The following is a 24696-nucleotide window of genomic DNA, read 5'->3' on the forward strand; positions in this document are numbered from 1 at the left end:
AGAAAGATACTTGTAGAAATAGCTTTCGTAAGAACATCAGCTAACTGATACTCTGAACGGATGAAGGGGAAGGACACAATCTCCGCATCCAACTTTTCTTTAATGAAATTTCGATCAACCTCCACATGTTTTGTACGGTCATGTTGTACAGGATTATGAGCAATTGCAATCGCAGCCGTATTGTCACAATATAAATCCATGGGTTTATTAGGCCCAAAACCAAGGTCTTTCAACAATCTCCTCAACCATAGTAACTCAGATACACCATAGGCCATTCCCCGATACTCGGCCTCAGCACTAGATCTAGACACCACCTTTTGTTTCTTGCTCCTCCACGTAACAAGATTGCCACCCACAAACATAAAATACCCAGATGTTGAACGCCTATCTGTGGCTGAAACTGCTCAATCAGCATCTGTATACCCTTCTACATTCGTATGGCCATACTTGGAGAAAATTAACTCCTTGCCAGGAGTTACTTTCAGATACCTTAAAATACGAGTCACAGCCCCCATATGATCCACACTAGGAGAGTGCATAAACTGACTCACTATATTTACAGCATACGCAATGTCCGGACGGGTATGAGCTAAATAAATCAATTTCCCCACAAGTCGTTGATAACGTTCTTTATCAGTCGGAACTTGATCGGGATATATCCCCAACTTATGATTCTGCTCACTAGGGGTATCAATTGGTTTACAATCTAACATTCCAGTTTCTGCAAGTAAATCCAAAACATACTTTCTTTGGGATAGAAAAATACCATGTTTAGATCTAGCAACTTCAATCCCAAGAAAATACTTTAAATCACCCAATGATTTCATCTCGAACTCAGAAGCCAGATACTTCTGAAGACACTGTATCTCCACATGATCATCTCCAGTCACAATCATATCATCAACATAAATAATTAAAGCCGTCAATTTACCTTTATGACGCTTCAGAAACAAAGTATGATCAGAGTTACTTTGCACATACCCAAACTTCTTCATGGATGCAGCAAATCTTCCAAACCACGCTCTTGGAGACTGCTTTAATCCATACAAGGATTTCCGTAGCTTGCACACCACACCCTCCTTAGAAGTCACAGGGATACCCGGCGGAGGATCCATATATATTTCTTCCTTGAGGTCACCATGGAGGAATGCTTTTTTGACATCAAATTGTAGCAGCGGCCAGTCACGGTTAGCAGCTAAGGATAAGAGTACGCGTACAGTGTTGAGCTTAGCTACTGGAGCAAAAGTCTCTGTGTAATTCACTCCATATGTCTGAGTATACCCTTTTGCTACCAATCTTGCCTTGTAACGGTCAATGGAACCATTAGCCTTGTGCTTCAAAGTAAACACCCATCTGCACCCAACTGCCTTTTTTCCTTTTGGTAAAGGAACTAACTCCCAAGTAGCATTCTTGTTCAAGGCTTCCATCTCAACATGCATTGCATCTACCCAGTTTTGATCAGAAAGAGTATCCTGCAACTTAGTTGGCACACATACACTAGATAATTGACACAAATATGATGCATATGACTTAGATAAACGATGAGTTGACATATAATGGTTAATGGGATATTTAGACTTGGCATGTATATCAGGAGAATATTGCACTTTAGGTTCCCCACGGGTAGTACGTGGGGGCAAAGAATAGGTAGGCACATCACTAGAAAGTACCTCATTATCACAACTTGATTAAGGCAATGGCAGGGCAGAGGGGGGTCTATTATCAATTTCATCTGTACGAGAGTCGCCAATATCACTGTTATGTCCTTCTGAGAGAGGCTCTTCATCTGTACGAGAGTCGCCAATATCACTGTTATGTCCTTCTGAGAGAGGCTCGAAAACACCAACAATTTCGTCTGGCGACCGGTCGTGGCTTTCCTCTCGACCGGTCGCGTCACTCATATCGGTACTGTTGTCCCTCGTCGACGCGTGCGACCGGTCGCTTCCTATGTGCGACCGGTCGTTTTCATCACAGAGTCGTTGGCGACCGGTCGCTTCCTGTTCGCCAGAAATTCCTTCTTCAGGTCCAAAAACTTCCATATTTTCCACTCCGAAACTCTTCAATTCATTCCCCCTCTCCCCCTGAATTGAAGAGGAGGGAGAGACATAGTAGGGTACTTCTTCATGAAAAGTAACATCCAAAGTGACATGTACCTTCTGAGTAGGCGGGTGATAACACTTATAACCCTTCTGAGTAGTAGAATAACCAATGAAGACGCAGCGGAGAGCACAAGGATCAAGTTTACTCCGTTGATGGGAGTAGACATGAACATACGCAACACACCCAAACACCTTCGGAGGTAACTTAGAGACCGAAACCGGAGGAGTAAAAGCACACAACACATCAAGTGGAGTCTTGAAATCAAGAACCCGACTAGGAGTACGGTTAATCAAGTAGGCCGCGGCCAAGACACCATGTCCCCAAAGATAATGAGGAACAGACATATCCAACATAAGAGAGCGAGCAACTTCAAGTAACTGACGATTCTTCCTTTCAGACACGCCATTCTGTTGAGGAGTGAATGGAGTGGTAGTTTGGTGAATGATACCGTGATCACGAAAGAACTGACTCAATGTATGATTCACATATTCACCGCCATTATCGGTCCGAAAAACTTTAACATGAGTATGAAACTGAGTAGACACCATGGCACAAAAATCAGGGAGAATAGAGGCAACATCATGTTTATTCTTCATCAAATACACCCATGTTAAGCGAGTGCAGTCATCAATAAACGTAACAAACCAACGGAAACCATTTGAAGTCACACGAGCAGGACCCCATACATCAGAATGGACTAACTCAAAAGGCAAGGCAGCTTTATTATTACTTAAGGGAAAAACAGTACGGTGACTCTTGGCCATTACACAAGTCTCACATTTGAAGCTAGACTCATCACAGGAGCGGAATAAAGATGGAAACAGACGCTTAAGGTAGCCAAATGACGGGTGTCCCAAGCGACGATGCCATAACCAAATTTGCTGTTTGTCTTTGACACTGCAACGTTGAACAGTATTAACGACACGATCATGAACTGGTGCAGAAGGTAATGTCAAATAATACAACCCCCCCTATCCGTTTACCATGCCCAATCACCTCGTGAGTCTTGAGATCCTGAAAAGAGCAATGGGTAGGATAGAAAGTAGCAGAAGCATTAAGTGTATCAAGTAAGCGACCAACAGATAACAAGTTACAATGGATATTGGGAACTAATAACGCACGAGACAAGGACAGAGTTGGGGTGAGAGAAATGGTGCCCTCGCCAGTAATTGGAGAGGGCAAACCATTAGCACTAGTTATATATGGGTCACGGGTGTTACTAGACAACTCATAAAAAAAATTTGGCATTATAAGTCATATGATCAGAAGCACCAGTGTCAATTATCCAAGTATTAGAGCTAGTACCTGGAATAGAGTCAGAAACACGCAAATTTGCAGAAGCAGCAGCAGCACCAACAATGGAATTATCACTCATAATTGTAGCAGAAACTCAACAAATCACGCAGGGTATACAACAGATCACAGCACACACAAATATGGCAGATGCACGAAGACAACAGAAGCACAAACACAGTAGAGGCAGATGCACGAACACAGTAGAGGCACAAACACAACAGAGCACACAGCGGAACACGGCAAAGGCACAGACACAAGAACCCTAAAAGAAATTAGGGCACACAGTAGAACACGAGTGGGCACAACACACACAGGTCACCAGAAAGTCGGCTCTGATACCAAGTCAAACAATATGGGTAGAATATTTTCATATATATTTCATTCTCCGAAAGGAGGTATTTATAATACAGGTTACAAACCCTAGTAGGGTTTAATTTGGAAATAAGTGGAATCCTAATTACATAATATCTATACAAAAGGAAAAATAAATAAAACCCAAATAGAATAGGATATATTCTACTCGCCAACACTTAGTGGCTTCTTGACACAAAGTGAGTAGCCTTCTTTCAATCGGTTTCGTTAAATTAATTAACTAAAATTTCTTGCTTGAAGTGATACAATTAATTGCAATTTACAAGAGAGAGAGAGATGAATTGTGGGGGAAGTAAGAAACCACTATGGGAGCTCCTGACGACGATGAAGACGATGATGATTTTGATTTGTCTTTTTTGGAGTCCTTTGAAGAAGGCTCTTTGTTGGAGCTGCCTCCTACTACATCATCAGAGACCTGCTGTGACGATGAGCAAGGAAAGAAGCAATTGAGAAAACCTGAGAAAATGGCCATTCTAACAGCAAAGTAGAAATGGATGGATGGGGCTGCAAAATGGTAGTAACAAAAATCAGAGAGGGAAATAGGATAAGATATATGAATGTATGTGATTAATTAGAATGGTCGTTGAAAATTTATAGTGGGATAGAAATGTGACGTTTCTTTGATTATCTTGCTGGGAAAGCAAGATTTTGAAGGTTCTGTCCACTTGTTACTACTTGCTAGGCTGCTAATCTATGACCATCGGCAAAGTTTCAAATGAAAGCTACTCTTGTGCCAGCTAGAAACAGGATCCAAAGTCTCACATGACTTAGTACACCTTATCAATTGTGGTTAGAGACCAATTCCTTTCTCATCAATTCTGTGAACCTCCAAGAACCCAGTCAATCAAAAGAAAACATGTGATATGACTTTCCATTAAGGTCCTAATTCTGCCCACGTTATCAATTTAATGGTGGTATTTTCCTTCCTTTTTTTTTGGGGTCAGGTTCTTCCTTCCTTTGAGGAAATATCGACAAAATGTTGATATCGGTAAAAATTGAATAAAAATGACGGAAATTGTTAGAAAAATATGGAAATTTTCAATAAAACTTTAGAAGATGTTCATTTAGTCAATTATCTATTGTTTTGACACACAAAAATTGAAGAAAATACATTGTATAATGGGTTTAAGTGATTTAAGTTGAGTACAGTGCCATGGTAAAATCAAATACGAATAATGTGAGCCCATGAATAGAACTTGCGCCTACAAAAGCATGAGCTTACCTAAAAATGTTCTATTTGGTAAAGGGGTTCATTTTTTTTTTCTTCCTAATACAAGCGATACTCTAAACTACAGAGGAGGGAGATTTCTCACACACACACACAACTATGACGCCGACGCAGCACAAGCAAATAGGTTATAAGAGTAACCTAGGAAAGATCATAAACTTAGAATTCACCAGAAAGTTAAGAGAGAATTCTCATTGTTTGTATTATTTGATAAAAGATGAGTTGAGACCAACCATACACGAAAGCTGTCTAAATACATCAATCTCACCCATTGGACTGCCCTGGGGAGTTATTGAAAGGTAAACAGAAAATAAACGAAAAGTCGAAAATTAACTACAGCTTTTAAATGCTCTTTTGAAAGCCCAAACGACCTCAAAAGCCCAAAATCCACCTTATGCCACAGCGAAGCGGTGAGTTTGACTCGTTGCGTCGTTCCTTTTTCGAAAAGGTAACATGCGTCCCAATCGGAGCTTGGACGCCAAATCTGTAAATTCCTACTGCGTCCTTTTTCCATTCATCGCTCCAAGTCTTCTTCAATCCATTCAGCCATTTGTTCTACATCAGATGCCATGGGGATTCAAACCTGAAACCTCAGCAAATCAAGGTCCTTTTCACTCGGCTAGACCCCGTTGGCATAAAGGGGATCATTTAAAAAAAACCTGGAATATGCATATTTTGGCAACCTCTTCAAAAACAAGAGGATAAATTTGGCTGGGTTAGATGGCATCCAGATATAGCTATGTTAAAGGTTAAGATCAAGATTATTAAACTCAGTATGTGTGCATATAAAGGCAGAGATGTGGTAAAACAGTTGTCATGTAAAAGTGAAGGGGGCAAATAGTCACGCTAATGTGAGATCACTTGACATTTTCTCTCAACCTGAACAAGGAGCCTCAAAACCCTTTCTGAACCTTTCAAAAATTCATCATTTTATTCAAGCAGAAAATTCTGAAAAGCAATCCAAAGGGTATCCTGTTACAAGTAGTTGGTCCTGCAAAGAAGACCAAAATAAAGTACTTGACGGCTCAGAAATGTTCCTTTTGTATAGTCCTGCCTGCTTCAAGTAGTCGCTCCTGCAAATGAAAAATGCATACTAGGGAAAATCAGCAACAATACATATACTTACACGCGCGCACAAACATATCCACAAACTTGAAAACATATGATCTTGAAGCTCAGTTACACACTTTATAACAAAAGATAGGTGGTATTCCCGTTTAAGCCAGCAACATAAACCCATTTCTTTTTTTGGTCGAACATAAACCCATTCTCATCTTTCATTTTTGGTATTCCCATTTTAATTAAAAAACCACAGAAATTTAAGACAAATTGTGACTAAGCTATTGAGTTTCCATGGCGTTTAAGCTAGAAATATATCTCATTCCCATTCTTGTCTCCATCTTCAGGCAACTTTGTCTAATTGTACAGTGGCAGCCGTTTTTTGGGTGATTTGGTTGGAGAGAAATAGAAAACTTTGTTAGAATTATAGTGCCAATGAAGAAAGCTTCTGGGAGACAGTCAGGTTCCGGAGATTTTATTGATTGACATGGCATGTCTGGAGAATGAATATAGACAATTAAATTTGTTTTTAGAGTAGTGAAAATTTGTCCAGATAAGATGCGAACCATACCGCGAAGGTTTTACCATTACGACCACAATTCGAACAAGTAGTATGCATCTAAATGGGCCAGTTTGCATGAAAGTCTGGATATGCAGAAAATCAGAGTTAACAAGGGCAGATGATGTGATATTCTTAGTGATCAAATAACTGATAAGGTTTCTGTTCCAAGAAAAACTGACCATACCAGACCCTTTACAGCGCTTACATGATTCAGGTCTGGTGCCAGGAGGAACACCACTACCACCTGCAAAGATCCAAAAGCACAAGAAATTAGAAAAGAGAGTTTCCTTCCAATACTAATGAGCCAAAAACAACTAAATACTAGACAAATTTCAAAAGTAGCAAAGACATTTAGAAGTGAGTAGAATCAGTATACCCTTCACAGGCCACTGCACAGTTTTAGCACATCCCTGGACAGCTTCCATAAAGGATGGTTCCAATGAAACCTGTGTATTAATGAAGATGGATAAAACCTTTGATATCTTGACCACCAAATTCTGACGGAAAATGATGATCTAATTTCCATTGGAAACAACGCCCACCAATAACATGCACATACCACCCAAAGTGAATATAACATCCCCAAAAAGAAAAAAAAATGCAAGAGACAATAATTAGGAAACATAGATGGTACTTCACCTTGCTGTAGAACCTTAATTTTAGAATAAAGTCATTACATCATTATCAAAGATATCTTTAAACAGATTCCTGAAATCATTGGGAGAGCCATTGCCTTGATCTTCAAATGCAGAATGGCCAACCTACAAAAGTGTGCTTAATGACATAAGTGCAGACATAAATAAACAGAAGTGAATTAGACAAGGAATACGTAACAGTATAGTACAACAAGAGTCCTTCAGTTGAGATGATCATGAAGCTAAAAGGTTTACTTGCCATCAAATGGATTTCTAAAGACTTAAAACATTATCGTTTATAAAATGCCTCTGACCTTCACAATGAACAATATCCACCAATTCATCTTAATTTCTTCTCAGTGTGGAACATGTCGAACTATAACCCATTTTCAGTTTTCTAGGTTATAAGAGAATTTCTATGTTTACTGAGAAGCACTTTTCATTTGGATGGGGGTGAGAAGGAAAAACTTTGTGGAATTGCTGTGTGATTACTAATGTTTGGTAGCATGGATGAACAAAACATAAAGGGGAATGGGAATGGGAAGGGATTTAGTGTAGTGGGCTTCACTGTCATTGGAATTTAGGAATGTATGTTTCGTCTTATTCTATGCCCACAGTTGGAGGTCTTCTAAGATTGCTAGTGTTAGTTGAGCTGTTTTGTATTCTAACTGTGACTTTTTGGATTTGGTTTTGGAGGCTATGGGACTGAAGACCACATAAAACTCTGCATCAATATCAACTCTTGAGGAATGCATACCATGTATATAGCATTTCAGGACTTGGTTCCAACTGAAGAATTGAACTAGCCACATTACATTATTGATTAGAAGGCATGTTATACCAGGATGGGTATTTCCTCTTTTCTTCGTTCAGCCCATCTATCATATGTTCTTTTTTATGTACAGTTCCTTCAATAGCCTCTGAGCATCAGCCTTCTTTCCTGGTCTAGCAAAGGTAGAACTGATGCATCGAAGGGTACTTTCACATGGAACATACCCTTTCTCATTCATATCAGTTAATAATCTTTTTGCCTCATCCCGATATGACCTTTTCAAATTCCTTTCCAGCTCTGGATGCTTTGATAGCTTACACCAGCCACAGATTAGTATGTTGTAAGTTGAAGAGTTAGGAGAGGTCCCTCTTGTCTGCATCTCATTCATAAGCTCCCTAGCTTGGCTCATCTTTCCCACTTTAGCAAAATCACTAATAAGAACATTATAGGTGCTAGTTCTGGGAACAAAACCTGTCCTTACCATTTCACAATAAAGTCTTATAGCTTCCTTTTTATTTCCAATCTTACCATGGCCAGAAACCAAAATATCATATGTAGAAGCATTAGGAACAAAGCCTCTATTCTTCAATTCACCAAATAACTCTTCTGCCTTTGTCATCAGACCAGCACCTGAAAGTCCCCCTAAGAGAAAATTGTACGTTTCAATACTTGGAGAAACTCCCACAGCCAACATTTGCGAGTATGTAGCAAAAGCCCTTTTCAGATGGCTGCTTATGCAATATCCACATACAAGGGCATTGTAAGTATCAGTATCTGCTAGAAATCCTCCTCCAGTCATCTCTTTCAGTACTGAAGTAGCTTTCCTGGTCATTCCTAGCCTGCATAAGATAGTGATGAGATTGTTATAAACATCACGAGTGAGGTTAAGCCCCATACTTACAAGCTTATGATGCATCTGCAAAATTGTATCAGCTCTCCCACTCTTTGAAGCAGCATTAAGCAAAATTCTATGAGTAAATGAGGTAAGGAGAAAACCAACAGCCAGCATTCCATCTAAGACATCTAGTGCTTTTTCAATCTCATTTTTATCACAGAGTCCTCTTAACAGAATGTCACAAGTTATTGAGTTCGAAATTAACCCTTGACACTTCATCTCATGCCAGAGTTTAAAAGCATTTTCAGTGTCACCCTCTCTGCAGAATGCATTAATCATGGTATTGTATGTGGCACAGTCAGGAGCCAAACCCAACTCTTTCATTCCAATACAGACAGATTTTGCTTCATATTTCCCAAGCTTCAACAGACCATTCATTAAGACATTGTATGCAACAACATCAAACCCTATATTTTTCTCCATCATCTCTTGGGCCAAGTTAAGAGCATTTGACTCCTTTCGCGCTTTAAAGTACCCATCCATTAGAGATGTGTAGTTAACACGATCAAGAGACAAACCACCAGAAGTCATATCCATAATTAATCCTTCAGCTTCTTCCATCCTTCTGCACTTTTTCTTGTTGTTCACAAAAGTATCAAGTATGAAATTGTTTTCCTCCAATCCTCCCATTTTCATTTCCTTGTAAAGATCAAGAGCAAATTCTTGTTTACCTGCCTTAATGCACCCATCAATTAGTGCTGCATACACAAAAGCATTTGGCAGGATATTTTTTTGCACCATCGTCCTCAATAAATTCATAGCCTCACCAACCTTTCCTTTCTTCATGAAGCCATTTATGATTGCAGAATAAGTAACAATATTCGGGAGAACATGTTTCTCTTCCATTTCTTTAAGTACTGATTCTGCACTATTCATGTCCCCTAAGTTGCAAAGCCCACTTATCAATGCAGAGTAGGTGATAGAATTTGGAACTAGGCTAAGCTTTGAAATTGTTCGAAAAAAAGTCTTAGCCTCATCTGCTTTCCCAACCTTAAAGAGTCCAACCACTAAAGCAGTACAGATTACTATATCAAAAACAAGGCCACGAGCAACCATTTGGCTTTGAAGGGTAAGAGCTTCCATGGAAGAGCCTGCCTTAAACAAGGAATCGACAAGGGTAGTATAGGAGACATGATTAGGATCCACACCCATTTTCTCCATCTCCCTTAAAAGCACTTTGGCTTCTGATAACCTCCCATGCTTGCAAAGACCATTTATAATGGAGCTATAAATTACTACATCAGGATAAATGCCATTCATAACCATTTCCTCATACAAAGACAGGGCCTCTTCAAGTCCTTGCTGCTTACAGTAAGAACTAATGAGTGTGGTGTGTGTTATAAGGTTTGGTTTCAAAGGGTTACCGTCAGTCTGATTCTGGTCATCGTCTCTTTCATCATGAGGGCTGTCTTCATATCTCCGAGATCTCAACATCTCATCTATAAGACTCTTGGCCCTTACAAAATCACCCATGCTGCAAGACCCATGAATGAGAGTATTATAAGTAACAATATCCGGGAACAGACTCTCACTCCCCATTCTCTCCATCAACTCAAGTGCACGACTAATTTGTCCAGCTTTCCAATGTCCAGCAATCAAGGTGTTGAAACCTACAACATCCTTAGGAATTCCACCATCAACCAAATTATCCATAACCCATTCTGCATAATCTACCGACCCAATTTGACAAAACCCATTAACCAGTGTATTGCAAGTATAAGAATCGATTGAAATAGCCCTCCTCACCATTTGAGACAAAAACCCAAAAGCCTGATAAGCCAATCCTTGTTTAGAGAAACCCCAAATGACAGTATTATAGGAAACAGTATCAATTTGACCATTTCTCAAGAAATCTAGAGCCGAACTCAAATTTCCCACTTTGCAGAATGAATGAATCAAAATGTTGCGGGTGAAAACATTGGGCAAAACCCGACAAGTGAGCATCTCAGAGTAAAGAAGAGGTACCTGAGAAACAAAACCCGAGGCATTGAATTGGTAAAGAAGCCGATTCCAAAGCGGCAAAACAGGAACAAGGCCGTGATTTCGCATAGAAAAGAAGGCATCAGAAGCGCTGAGAAATCTGCCACATGCCAAGTAAAGGTGTATGAGGGTGCAGAAGAATGATGAGTAGAGGTGGGTCTTGGATGGTGGGATGGCAAAATTGTAGCTTTGGAGATGAGAAGGAGCGAAGATAGGTGGGTTTTGATTGGTCGGGCGGAGTTTGGTTGATGAGAAACTCAAAGATAGAGAGAGGAAAGGGGTGCTCTTCGCTTGCTTCTTCAAAAGCAGCATCTGTGATACTGCTAGTTCCTCGCTTACTCTTCTCTTCTGTTTATCTGAACAATTGAACTTGTAATTCAGAAATGCCAAACAAACATGTTTTTTTTGCTGTGAAGTAGACAGAGTACTAGTACACTACCACTAACCAAAGCATAAACATTGCTACTGTATGAATAAGTCCTATTTTTTTCTTTTTCCGTGAAATAATTAAAAACAAAAATAATAACACTACATATATTTATGTTCGAATGTCCCTCTCTTTGGCTTTTCTCATTTTTATTTTTATACAGGTAATATTAGGGAAAGTAAAGTTGAATCATGACTTTTTTTTATATAAATATAAACGATATTGGAGAAGGAGAAGTCGAACCTAGATATATAGATAAATACATTTAACCACCTGAAAAAGGATTTACATTCAAAACAGGATAGGGTAGGTTATAATTGTTTTTAAGAAAAAGAAAAGAAAATGTTTTTTTTTACTTATATAAGCCGTATTAAGGAATGAGATTTCTCACATACATTGTGTCCTAAGGGTTCGAATTTGAGACCACCTATTTGCATGACAATGCCCCTCTCCACTAAGGTTAGGTGAGTGTTTTTGTGAATGGTTTTTATCGGGTGATGTATTTGTCCAACAAAACAGGGTAGGGGAGCTAGAAAGCAGAGTTTACCTCTGACTCCACCTTAAGCTATGTTCTCCTATAAATACGTCGTTAGCTTAGCATCTTCCTCGTACAGACGAGAACAGAGCAGCAAAATTATCTTCGTTCCTTAACTTTCCCTTGGAAAAGCTGAAACTGAAAAATGCCTCTCAAGCTGCTGGACGCCACCATCTCCACCTTTGACAGTGTGTTCGAGAAATTCAGAGCAGAAGCCCCAAAGAACAAAGCCAATCTCATCGTCTTCTTGGCTGACAAAGACCCTTCTACCTCGCTCAGCTGGTGCCCTGGTAATTATTTAATTTACTTCATAAATGAATTTTCTTTTCAGTTTTGTGTGTTTATTTTATGCGATAAAATTACAAGTGCCCGTGATAGAGTTCTTGTGAAATTTTTCGATACTATTGTCATTTCTTTTCACATCAGAAAATCAAGGTCTAGAAATTTTATCAACAGGCTGAGAAAATTGATCTGGACTCTCAGAGGTTCACATTCAAAATCCCATAATTTTAAATCACTAAGAAATCACCCTGTTGGTGTCTTCAGATGTGTAAATAGTGCCCCCAGCTTCACCTTTTTAAAGAATTTAGTGATCATTGACTTCTTCCAGTTCACTGTCAGATTGACACTGAGAGACTGAGAGTAAGATGCATTGCAGCATAGGGTCTGCTCTGCTCACTTTGTATACAATTATAAATTCCAAATTCTACATAAACCTTCTCATGAATTTTCCGATACCTTTCTTTGATTCAAAATCTTAAATTCTTGCTAGGAAGAGTTTTGGTTGAAAGTTGCCCTTTAGACATCTTCTTTCTCACCATGGACCCCAAGTGTATGTTTAAAAAAAAAAGGAAATTTCTGTCATCCTGTGAGGGCATTTCCATCGATTTAGGAGGAGCTTGTGTTCTAAGGGGGGCTCTGGATGAAAATAGATGTTCCGTACATGTTAGATATAGAAGAAGAAAACAAAAGGCAAGTTGCTTTCTTGACTGTTAGTTTAAGAATAGCTTCAATGTGAAAATGGATTCTTGGAACAAGTTAGCAAAGTCTTCGTCTAAAATCTTGTGTGATGATTGCTCCTAGAGGAAAGTAGTTTCTTGCAAACATGTCCTGATCATCCATGGTTAGAAGGAAGGAAGGCTGTCAAAATGTCAGACCTGTATCAGATCTCTTCAAATTTCCTGGTGGTAGTTTGCATATCTTTGAATCAGCACAGATTGACAAAAATGGATCATGATCCCGATCCTATTGAAACTTGGGGTGGTGGTGCATCCTCAGAAATGTTGAATCAGAAACACTGATTTGCTATGTCGCCGAGTAAAACAACCCTTAAATTAAAGGAACTAGTTTCGTGCTTCTCCTACTAAAAACTGCATTAAGAACTACTTGGCAGGAGGATTCTCCCATTTATTGAGAGTTTTTTTAAAACGGAAATGAAGTGTGAAATCGTGTATGGCACTGATTTTCCCTTCTCTGTTCCAGATTGTGTGAGAGCAGAACCTGTAATCTACAAAAAGCTGGAAGCTACAGCTGATGATGTTGCACTTCTGAGAGCATATGTCGGAGATAGACCAACATGGAGGAATCCGGTGCACCCATGGAGAGTAGACTCGAGGTTTAAGCTGACTGGAGTTCCAACACTAGTCCGCTGGGAAAATGATGCGATCAAGGGTCGCCTTGAAGACCATGAAGCGCATGTTGAAAGGAAAATCGATGCACTTGTTGCTGGAAATTAAGTTTATCGTTTCAATATCTAATATGGTTGAATTTCCGTATGTTTTATGACTTGTTAGACTTGTAAAAATAAGGTGCTCCATGGTGGTTATAGCCAGTTGAGATGTTGCCTTTTACTTCTTTACTGTTTCTAAGGATATATGTTGCAGCTTATAGCAGCCGATTGCTCTTGTTGCTTCTGTGAACTTGTCTGTGATTAGAGTCTTGCAGGATATCTATGTGCGAAGAAAAAGAAAATCTTCCAATTCTACAAGAAATAATAATAAATGGATTGGGTTACGAATCATGTTAGTTCATCAAATCCGATCCATATATTATTCATGTTAGCAAATATTGGCGTTTTTGTGAAATATTCTAAGTGGCAATTAAACATGCTAATTTTGTGTTAGGTTTGTATCGCATTAAAAATTTGTTTTTCACATACATATTGTTTCATTCTTGAAATGCATGTTGTCTATAATGTCTGACAACTATTTCGGTAGGACTCAATAAGGGCATGAATCAGTAGTAGCATCCCATTTTAAAGGAGTGAAACATTTGGGTTTTTCATTGTTCAAATGTGTTTTAACTCATAGTTTAATATTCTTTCTTCTTTTTCACTGTCAGTTTAACCTTTCTCCTTAATGTTTCGACCTTTAAATATAATTCCCATATACCTATTATGCATATCTATCTTGAAATATTGGAGGATATTAAAGTAGAGATTTTCTATTTAAACCCCACACATCTCTTAGTTCACCCCATGTTCTAAGTTCACCCCAACTTTTAATTTAAATTTTCACAATTTCTAAGTAAACCCCACTATCTTCCCAAACTACCCTTAAATACACCCCAAGCATAAAAAATAAGAAATAAAAGAGATTTTCTATTTAAACCCCACAAGCTACCTTTAGAGGAGAAAATATGTTCTAAGCATGAGAAATAGTAAGTATTAAATTAATTTTTTGATGATATTTCAGAGTCTTATTCATTGTCTGTTCATAAACATACAATTTAACTCTTAAGTCCGCAAGCTTAGCCCATTCATGTTTACAGTACTGAAAAACTTCACGTGGCTTGTTTGACATTTGAATAATTGTCCATAAAAGGATTCCTTCAAGTTTCAACCTGATATAAATTGTTGTTGCTTTCTCTCCCTCTTCTTAGCAGGATAATAAAAACCCAACTTAACAATATTCCCATGAATCTCTTGGTTTCGTGCCTTTTGAACATGTATGTCAATTAATATAATATGAAGAAAAATTCAAGTTATCCCATACTTTCTAGAGAAAGAGAACAGTTTTACCAAAACATCAGGTATAAATTTTAAATCAAAAATCAAAACAATCAAGAAATCAACAGCAAAGAGTACCAAAAAAAAAATCAACAAAGGGAAGAGAATAAGATCATTACAGCGAAACAATCAACAAGTCTTTCCATCAGCTTCCGCGCATATTTCAAAGAGGTAGGCTCGTCAATGTTCTACGTCTTTAAAAGAGAAAAGTAATATGGCATAGGATGTAGAAGAGTTTGTATTTTTTAAAAACTTAATTTGAAGATGTTTGTACCATATCTGACCCTCCACTCATACAACGACACGTGGATCATATAAACTCACCCAAGTACCCAAGGCCTCGAACAATCGGCATCGGCTATCGATGGCATTGTCTCAAAACCACAAATATTCGCAAGTCTCAACACTGCCTGAAATCGGCACGCCCTGCCGATTCTACAGAATCAACTTCGAAGCACCCGCCCGAAATATCTAGAGACTCGTGTCAACCTCATAGGGCCCTCCCACGAGTCCCACATCGAAAATGAGTACTAAGAGCATCCAATATGCCCTTTATAAATAGGCCCCTTCACTACAATACAGGGGTAAGACTTTTCAGCTTGACTTGTATACTAATATCTTGTCAACAGCTAAAGCTCTTAGAAAACAAACTTACTTTGGCATCGGAGGGTCTTAGGCTGGTTCCACACCGGTTCCATAGACCTCACGAGCTTCGCTCATCTTCTATTCAGGATCAGCATCCGAGGACAGGAAGAATCAGCATCTATCACTCAATCGATCTACTAGATCGTCCATCTCACTTGTAAGTTGCACTCATCTCTTTCTGTTCAGTTTTAGTGCCAACAGATTGGCGCCGTCTGTGGGAATCGCTTATCGGTTCACCCATATCTCGCTTCTCTGAGACCAAAAAATGAATCCATCTTCGGTCCTCCCTACCGATGGCCCTATTCTTGGCCTCGGCAACGAGCCAAGTCTAGCTCCCTTGCTCCAGATACCTGCTCGACCGACCACTCTGGAGGTTCGAATGGAAACCCTACAGCAGGATATGGCAAGAATGCAGGAGCACAACAATATTCTTGCCTCTAAATTGGATGACACCCAAAGGCAACTACATGATCAACAGACACACTCCGCCCAACTACAGAACGGTATGGAACTAACCACACAGCTTCGGCAGGAAAGGTCGTTTAAAAGCGTGCGAAAGCCTAACGCTCAAGATAAAGGGAAACAGCAAGCTGCAGACAAACCAACTGCCTCCCGAAGACTGTTCGTACCCACTCCAAAGGAGCGCCATCCCGAATATCGAGTTTATTCCGATTGCCGCGATAGGATCAACGATCGGCGGAGGGAACGGCGGTCCTCACCCATCCAAGTCCGGGCGACGCTCGACGATCCCCGCCTAGAGGCCCTTGGACCAAAATCCCCCATACGCCAAAGATACGGTGCGATCGGTCTGGAAGAAACGGACAAATCAGACTATGTTCCAACTTCAGCCGGGACCACAATCTCCCGCCGATCGGCGGGGCGGTCAAGGGAGCGCCATCGAGTGGATCAGGATAACGATCGGCATAGCAGACGCTACGAGAAAAGTCCCAGCCGAACGGCAGACCAAGAAGGACGAGGCCGCAACGCTGGCCAACACACAGGGAACCGAGCGACCGAACCCTTTGGTAACGATCTTCCCTCCACTGATCCGACCATTCGTCTCCTTTTACAGAAGATGAATCGTATCGAGGAGGAACAGAACCAGGCTCGGACACCGACGTGGGGAACGGTACAGCCAGGGCCGTTCACGAATCGAATCCGAACATTCAGACACGAGAAAGAGGTCCAAGCACTCCAGATATCGTTCTACTCAGGGGTGGAAGATCCCGTTACTCACATTCATACCTTTCAATCGGCTTTGGGTTGCAAAGGACTGACGGATGAAGGACAATGTTTACTATTCCCCTCCACCCTGACCGGAGCTGCTCTGAATTGGTTCTACCGAATGGAGCCAGGTACGGTTGACTCTTTTGATCAGTTGAAGCAAACCTTCCTCAACCATTTCATGATTCAGACCGATCGGCTGTACTCTGCCGATGACCTCTATACCGTTCGGCAGCAAGACGATGAGCCATTACGAGAATATGCAGCTAGGTTCAGCCATGAATATTCCCGATGTCCCGAGACTGACGATAGGGCAGCCTTCGGTGCCTTCAAAAGCGGCATTCGGTCGTCTCAGTTTCGCTATCTCGTCCACATCAGCAACTGGACCACCTACTCCGAATTAATGAAGCAGGCAGCCATCCACGCCAAGGCCGAACATTTCAACTCCAAGGGGTTGGCTTCGGCCCTACCAAGCAAAGCTGCAACAGCCGATAAGCCTTCGGCACAAAGCTATGACCGATTCCCGGTGATTCCTCGGCATTGGTCGAGGCTTCGGCATTCGGCACACTGCTTGCGTTCGGCGCAGGGAGGTTCCCTTCCTCCTCACTACTGGATTCGGTGTCATCGGTTTCCTCGGCCTCGGCATCTTCGCCCTTGTAAGCCTCCACCATCTCTTCGGTCACCCCTTCTGGCAGCGGTGGTGGATCCCGGAGGAAGTTCAGGTTCAGCTTCTTGTCAGCATTGTACCGTTTGAATCGGTAGAGAAAGTCATCACATTGCTCCATGACTTCTTTATCCACCAGAAGCGTGAACCCCTCCGACGATCGGTAGTCAGCAACGGCTTTCGCCTTCGCCTCTTCCAGCTCCCGGGCATGCGACCATTCGGCAGCGTCCATTGCCACCTCCACTGCTACTTTGGCCTCATGGGCAGCGACCACCTCCAGCTCGGTCGCCGCCAGCTTCGACGCAAGCTCGGCAATTTTAGCCGCATTATCCTCGACACGCCGATCAGCCTCCTGGAGCATCTTCCCAGCATCAGCGATTTTCGACCGGCTCTCTTCGAACTTCTTCTGATGCCGTTCGGCAGCATTGACAGCTCGTTTCGCGCACAGCCACATTTCCATATTAGCCTGCCACATAAACGAAAACGTTAATTCATGCCGAATCGACATGCACTTGGAACCACAAATTCTACACTTACCGCTGCCTGAAGCCGGAAAGTGATCGGTGCATATTTACATATCATTTTGTACCCTTCTAGCTTATGATTTGGTTATGTTTTTGAGTTAAACTTGTGCTTTTAATCCTTTTTGTGTTTATCTTTCAGTTCATTGAGCTTTAGGTAATAATGAGGGCTTTGGATAGTAAATGATGCAATCCATGCATGTTAGGGCCTAATTTGGATGAATGGATGAAGAGCTTAAAGACAAACTCAATTTTGGCTACAGTCCCCTGCCAGCTCAGTTTCGTAGGTCATATTGCAAGCTTTGTTTCAGCAACCTACATAGCTCGGATGAGGCCACATTCTTCATGAAAGTTGTTCCAATGGGTGTGTAATATAACATATCCAAAATTCAGCCCCATTGGATAAATATGGAGTCTGTTACCTAGCAAACACAGAGCCATGCTCAGGATGGATTTTATCAGCGCGCAAAATGAGTTAGCAATTTGTTTTGGCCTTAACTTCCTCCTCCGACCTTGGATTGGCCCAAATGATATATGGATGGAAAGAAGACATTCTGAACTTCAAGTTTGAGTGCTTAAAGTCTTAATTTGCTTAAGGGAAGCCCAATTCGTAAGCCCTTGAAGTTTCTGGTCATGCTGACCTCAGGATGAGCTATTATTTCTGGTTGGAAGCTTGGTCATGGTGACATGAAGATGAGCTAGGGCTGCTGGTGGGATTTATTAGTGAAGTGCATCAACCATTTCAGATTTTATAAAACAAGTGTTGTATGCATTAGCCATACTTAATTCAGATTTTCAGCTTCCTTAGGCCTATATATAGTGAGGTTTCCCAAGCTTGTAAACACACCCCAAAGGGGGGAGCTCTCAAACACTTCTCTAGAGCTCCCTTCCCTTCTCTCCCTCAAATTCTCTTAGTTTCATTTTCTAGTTTTCAATTGTTGTAATGAAATATTTGTGCTGAAATTCTTCTTAAGTTTTCTTAGTTCCACTTAACTTTTCATTATGTAATTTCTTTTCTTTAGTTTCAAGTTTGATTAGTTTCCAAGTTTCAATTATGGTTCATGTTCTTATTCATTATGCTTATAAGTTAATATGCTAGTTTGAATGATTGATCACCATTTAGGCTTGCATGTTAGCTATCTTGGTTTGAATTAAGAGTATACACCATGCTTTAATTCGAATTGAACTATGAATAGGAAGAGTATGTATGGACATTCGACAACAGGGATTAGATACATGCTTGGTTGTTTAAATTGTTCTTCTATGCTTAATGGGTTCCTAATGCTTAATTTTAGGTTAGACAACAAATGATCAAATTAGGGAATTAGGAACACAAGGTTATGACCACACACCATGGCTTAATCATACATTAGCTAGAATCAATCCGTTAATCTAATTGAACTTGGGAACTTATCTACTTGAGTTAGTTATTTTCTTTCTTTCTTGTTTTATTTATTTCCTTTCTTTTTTTCGTTTCTGTTTTGTGTAGGGAAAATGAATTGGATCATTCAATCACCAATCCTCGTGGGATCGACCTCGCACTTACATATGCTATACTACCAAACGGCTCGTGCACTTGCGAGTATCACAAGTTGAGGATGCAACTGAATTCATTTTGGTGCAGCTGTATCTACACAACAAGTTTTTGGCGCCGTTGCCGGGGATCGGTAACATTGTTTGATTCTATTTGGCTTTCCTACTTTATTTTTTTTCTTAACTAGACAATTTCAAGTTTTAAAGTTAATGACGTTAATGGACAAGTTGTGTTTGTAGTCCAACAGAAAAGGACAATTGCCCAACAAGCAAGAGAACTGGGTTTAAGTCCCAGCTTACACAACCCATTGGTGCTTGTTGCTTTGAAGCATGGAATTGGACTTGTGTTGATTTTTCCCTTTCATTTTTTTTTTTTTTTTATATTTCGTAATCCTTTAATTCCGTTTCAAGTTTTTGTATGTGTTTGTTTTAGCAATGTAAATAGCTCAATAAAAATGGAGAGAGATGGCAACTTCAAAGAATGGGAAGTGTGGAGCAATGGGAGAAGTCGCGACCTCCAAGTGCATCACATTCGACCTAATCGCTTCAAGGGGGAGCATTTCAATCCTTTCTCTTCTTTGAATTATGTTTATTTCCGTCATTGTTTTTACCATTTGGTCCGCGCTGAGTTCTTTGTTTTTCTATGCTGAATCCAACCATATAAAGAACGTAAAATTTGGACTTACGGTTGGAAAGTTATAGCCTAAAAACGGAACAGAGGTCGAAGCTGAAAAACATAGAAACGAATCTGTCCAAATGGTGATAAACGGGTGATAGAAAGTGCTGTTTTTTTTTTTTTTTTTTTCTTTGGTTTCTTGGTTTGTTTCTTTTAGTACAACAATTTATGTTGTTTGTTTGAATTTGTTTACAGTACTTAGTTCATTTTTGTTTATGGTTTGTTGTTTCATTTTATCTTAATTTGTTTTTATTTCTTATCTTTAAAATTTTTTTTTTTAAAAAAAAAGATTTTTCATATGAGCTGACTTATGGTAACTCCAGTGAGCACTTCCGTCAATACAGTGTCTAGGAGTTCTATAGGCGACACCTTCGGTGTCTAAGAAGTTTGGGTTTTAAGCGGGACCATTGTGACCCCTCCAACCTTCCCGGATCCCCTGGCTGTGTTTTCTGAGGCCCTTAACTAGTCATCCGTGAGTTGCTTGTATATTCGTGTGTTTTTAAATTAAGTTTATTTTTATTTTCTTTGTTTTCTTTTCTGTTGAGTCTTTGTTTTTGATTTGTTTTTGTTTTTGTTTCGTTAAGTTAGTTTATGTTTTTATTTACGTGGTTTGGTTGGTTAGTTTATTTTTGAGTGTTAAAACACATTTTTATTTCAAACATTGCATTAAAAAAAAACATAAAAAAAAAACAAAACAACAAAAACAAAATAAAAACAAAAACAATAAATAAAAAAAAACAAAAAAAGAAATATTCTTCATCTTCTTCATCATCATGGCTTGCCTCTATTTTCTCGCACTTGTAGAATCTGCAGCAGCTCCACATGGTCCTCATTTTTTCTCTGCAGTGCTTCCACGTGCTGATTGGCACAGTAGAGCCGCTTATGCAAGTCCGCCACCATAGCCTTCAAGGAAGCTATTTCCTCGCTCATCGCGGCACACTCCCTTGTCCTCGCCAGTAATCGCATGCCCAAATTGGTAGCGGAGACCGCGTGGAGCACAGTTAAATTGTGGGACTCCTCTACCGCTGCCTTATCAGACCTCTGTGCCACATGCAGATGATCTGTCGGAGTGAGCTTGCTGCTAATCATGCCTCCTAGCAGCACTGCTCTGTTCGACAGTGCCTCAGAAAAGTTCGGTATTGCCTCAGCAAAGTTTGAGGCCGTGCCGTGATGATATGAAGAGTTTGGAAAGACAGTGTTTGGAGGAGCCCTTGTCTGGGCATTCGGTGGTGCAAGTGAGAGCTCAAGGTTGAGATCATCAAGGTGAGTGCATGAGGATGCCATTTTTTTTTTCTGTTTCTGGATTTTTTGATGTTTTTCCTTGAGTTGCAGGAAGAAATGCTGGGTATCATCCGCTTGCAGAGGTGTGGTTTAAATAGACATATGCTGATGAGAGAGAGCCAACACCATTTCGGATTTCCCGGGCATGCTCGACCTAATCGCTTCAAGGGGGAGCACCTTTACTTTTACTTTACTTTTTTCCGTGTTTTCTGGTGTTTAATGTTTTTGCCCGTTACTTTCATTTTCTAGAGCTTTGTGTTTTTGCCTTTCCCTTTCGGCTATCATCTTTATTTTATTTTAGTTAGGGAACTGTGCTTCCATTTCCGTTTGTCGTCTTCGTTTGATTTAAGTTTGGAAAGTGTGCTTTCTTTTCCGTTTTCTTTTTCCTTTTGCAAATTTACTCTTTTATTTCCAAAACAAAATAAAGACAAAAACAACCAAAAAAAATAAAATAAAATAAAATAAAAACATCAATAATGCAGTAGAAGTCATTTCTTCTCAGTGCTTGGTGTCTCGACCATTGGAGCTTTGAGTTTGGCCCTCTGGCTGTCCTCTTCCGGGGCTTCACGCACAGCTTCTTGGGGCTCATCACTTGAGCTCCCAAAGATCGCAATCTTAGCTTGAGCGTAACTACTCTCGCGATCTGCTTGTTTGCGTTTACCCGGTCTGTCTAGGTCCTCCAGCTGCTTTCGCATGTCGCGAGAATACAACTCTACCATCTTTGATAGGTTTTTATTCTCGTCCCGCAATACTTCTAGCTGGTGTCGATTCACCTCCACTATCCTTGACCTTTCCCTTTTCAAGCTTTTTATAGCACTCTGACAATCTTCAACCATACTTCGCTCCGCCGCCAACTGAGCTTTGAGCACCTCTACCTCATGGGACTTCGCAAGTAGGCGATGACCCAAACTTGCGACTGTTGCTGTACTCTGCACGCTCAGTGCCAGGGCATCGCTCACGACCCGGTTGTCATCCCTTGTCCCCAGAACACGTATATCTTTAGGAGTCACTAAATTTCTAGCCACTCCAATGGCAACATCGTTGTCCAGGAGTATTGAGTCAGTTACTGTCACAGGCCCCCGTGCAGAAGCAAAGTAGGGCATCCATACTGGTGCCGCTGCTTGGCCTCGTGTCTGAGTCGGTGGAGCTAGGTTGAGATCCAACGAAAATGGGTAGTTAGAGGCCATTTGATTTCTCACTCTCTTTTCTTCTTTCTTTCTTTTCTCTTTTGTGTGTTTCTGAGTTTGCGTTTTTTTCACCCTTTCTTATAGACTTAGTCTTTGACAAACCCTAGCCATTACAGCATCTGAGCATTTTCTGAATCTCCAAGCATTCCTTGAGTCCCACAACCTTCTCGCCTTCCAACCATACCCAACTCATTTATCATGACGTGTCTTTTCTGAACGAACGCGTTCAGTAAAGTCTTCGCGCCTTTCCATGAGCCCGTAATTTTTGCTTGTGGAGTCTGCGGCGCCTCTATGTGTCGACACGTGTCTCGCCCTGTCTGTTGGTCCCTTACACTGAACCGAGACATCATGACCCATGTTAAAATCCCGCTCTTTGTGTTGCTAATCACGGTTCGATAGTTTGTTTTTACAAAACTAAATAATAATAAAAAGCCGGAAATGTAAACAAATTGTGGGTCGGGTTTCACTTTAGTTTGGGTTTCAAAGTGGGTTAAATTCACCGTGGTTTGTGTTTCGAAATTGTGGGCTTTGGGCTTCAAAATTTTTTTGGGTTTCAGAATTGTGTGATTAGGGTTTACTGTTTCATTTTTTTTTTTTTTTTGTTTGTTTGTGTTGTAATTTTTATTTTATAATTATTTTGTTTTTCTTTTCTTTTGTGATTTTGTGATTTTTTTTTATTTGCTTTAATACCTTTCATTTGTTGTTATGACATTGTTTGTGGCTAATTTTTAAACATTGAGGACAATGCTCATTTCTAGGTTTGGGGGTATTGGAGTTTAGCAAGTAAACTTGGTTTTTCTTAAAATTTAAAAAAAATAAAAAATAAAAAAATTTTAAATTTCTTTCTTGTTTTGAATCTTGTTTTGTTTAGTCACTTTCCGAACACATTTGATGAGATTGTGATAAATGTTGCATGACTTAAATAAAAAATTGAATTTTATTTTTTATTTATTTTTTTTCCTTGTAAATTTTTATTGTAAAAAAATAATAATTAATTAATTAATTAATTTGGCATCGTTCTAGCATGACATGTTCGAAACCTTCTTTGCACTTGCCATTTGTTTCATAATTTTCCAATTAAAGGATTTGCATGATCTAAAGAATTGTATGAATCATAAATTAGACTTATTTAACCAACCATATAAAGTGAGCTTTTGAGCCTTGTACTTCAATTCATGAGTGTTATATACATACTCTTATTTTCTTGTCATCAAAGTTGTTGATCTCATTATTCATTGATTTGGTTGAACACTTAAAAGTCATTCATTCTTATGCAATTTGATTTCATGACATTTAAGAAGTGATATTAAGGCCCTCTTTGGATCGTTTGTGCCTTTCAAGCTAACCTTATGCATGCTTAAGCATGATTTTCCATTGTTAACCATTTTGAGCCTACATGTAAACCTTTTCTTTCATTTTACCAATTACATTTCCTCACCTTAGCCCGAAAAACAAGAATTTACCTTTCTAAGGAACTCATGAGCTCTAATTCGGATGTGTTTTTCATGCTAAGTTTGGGAAGGGATATTACATAAAGAAAAAAAAAATTCACTCAATTGGTGAAAGAAAAAAAAAAAGAAAAGAGAAAAAATTGTGATAAACTCGTGGTTGAATGAAATTTCATTTTTGGGTTTCATTTTTTGGCCTTCTAAATAAATTGGTGTTTGTTCAATTCAAGGAAAGGAGTATGAATAATTGTAAATGAAGGTATAAGGAGTTTTGATCGTGTAAAAGAAAAAATCTAATCGTGATGATTCGAAGTCTTGTAAACAATTGTTTTATGCTCTTATATTTTGAGTTTCTTGGACTTTGTTTTATCCATACCCTTCATTTCTTACTCACCTTACACCCTTGGCCCCATTACAACCTATGCTAAAGACCTAAATTGATCTTAAATGTCATATAGTTGAATTGCATGCATTTTCTTACTTTTAAGTGTTTGGCATCCTTCTTGAGATCATATTAATGCAAGTTCTTCATCTTTCTATTTCGAGTTAAGTCTTTATGGTTTAACTCTAATCTCATGTTTATAACTGAGTGTTGCATTATAGCCCTCTTCCGAGTGATTCATTTGTGAGAGGATAACTTTGGTGAGAT

The 24696-nt window shown here is 39.7% G+C and overlaps 2 protein-coding genes across 14 annotated transcripts; one reads left to right on the forward strand and one right to left on the reverse strand.

Annotated features, from left to right (window-relative positions):
* Positions 1 to 5908: 5908 nt before the first annotated feature.
* Positions 5909 to 11326, reverse strand: LOC110760939 (PPR repeat protein). Of its 13 annotated transcripts, none has more exons than XM_088249086.1 (6): positions 8094 to 11326; positions 7257 to 7378; positions 6994 to 7063; positions 6802 to 6861; positions 6627 to 6700; positions 5909 to 6069 (listed from the first exon to the last, which is right to left on the reverse strand). In XM_088249086.1, the coding sequence occupies exon 1, from the start codon at positions 11209 to 11211 to the stop codon at positions 8134 to 8136; it is 3078 nt and encodes a 1025-aa protein (XP_088105212.1). In that variant the 5' UTR covers positions 11212 to 11326; the 3' UTR covers positions 5909 to 6069; positions 6627 to 6700; positions 6802 to 6861; positions 6994 to 7063; positions 7257 to 7378; positions 8094 to 8133. The 13 variants fall into 13 exon arrangements, with proteins under 13 accessions (XP_088105212.1, XP_021818988.2, XP_088105214.1 ...); XM_021963296.2 differs by having other exon boundaries at positions 6994 to 7132; XM_088249088.1 differs by having other exon boundaries at positions 6823 to 6861; positions 8010 to 11326.
* Positions 11327 to 11898: 572 nt separating this feature from the next.
* Positions 11899 to 13780, forward strand: LOC110760946 (Thioredoxin superfamily protein). Its single transcript, XM_021963303.2, has 2 exons — positions 11899 to 12151; positions 13344 to 13780. Exons 1-2 carry the CDS (start codon positions 12007 to 12009, stop codon positions 13595 to 13597), a joined length of 399 nt encoding a protein of 132 aa, XP_021818995.1. The 5' UTR covers positions 11899 to 12006; the 3' UTR covers positions 13598 to 13780.
* The last annotated feature ends 10916 nt before the right edge of the window (positions 13781 to 24696 follow it).

This window comes from Prunus avium, chromosome 2 (assembly GCF_965620075.1).
Source record: "Prunus avium chromosome 2, drPruAviu1.hap1.1, whole genome shotgun sequence".
Taxonomy (NCBI): Eukaryota; Viridiplantae; Streptophyta; class Magnoliopsida; order Rosales; family Rosaceae; genus Prunus; species Prunus avium.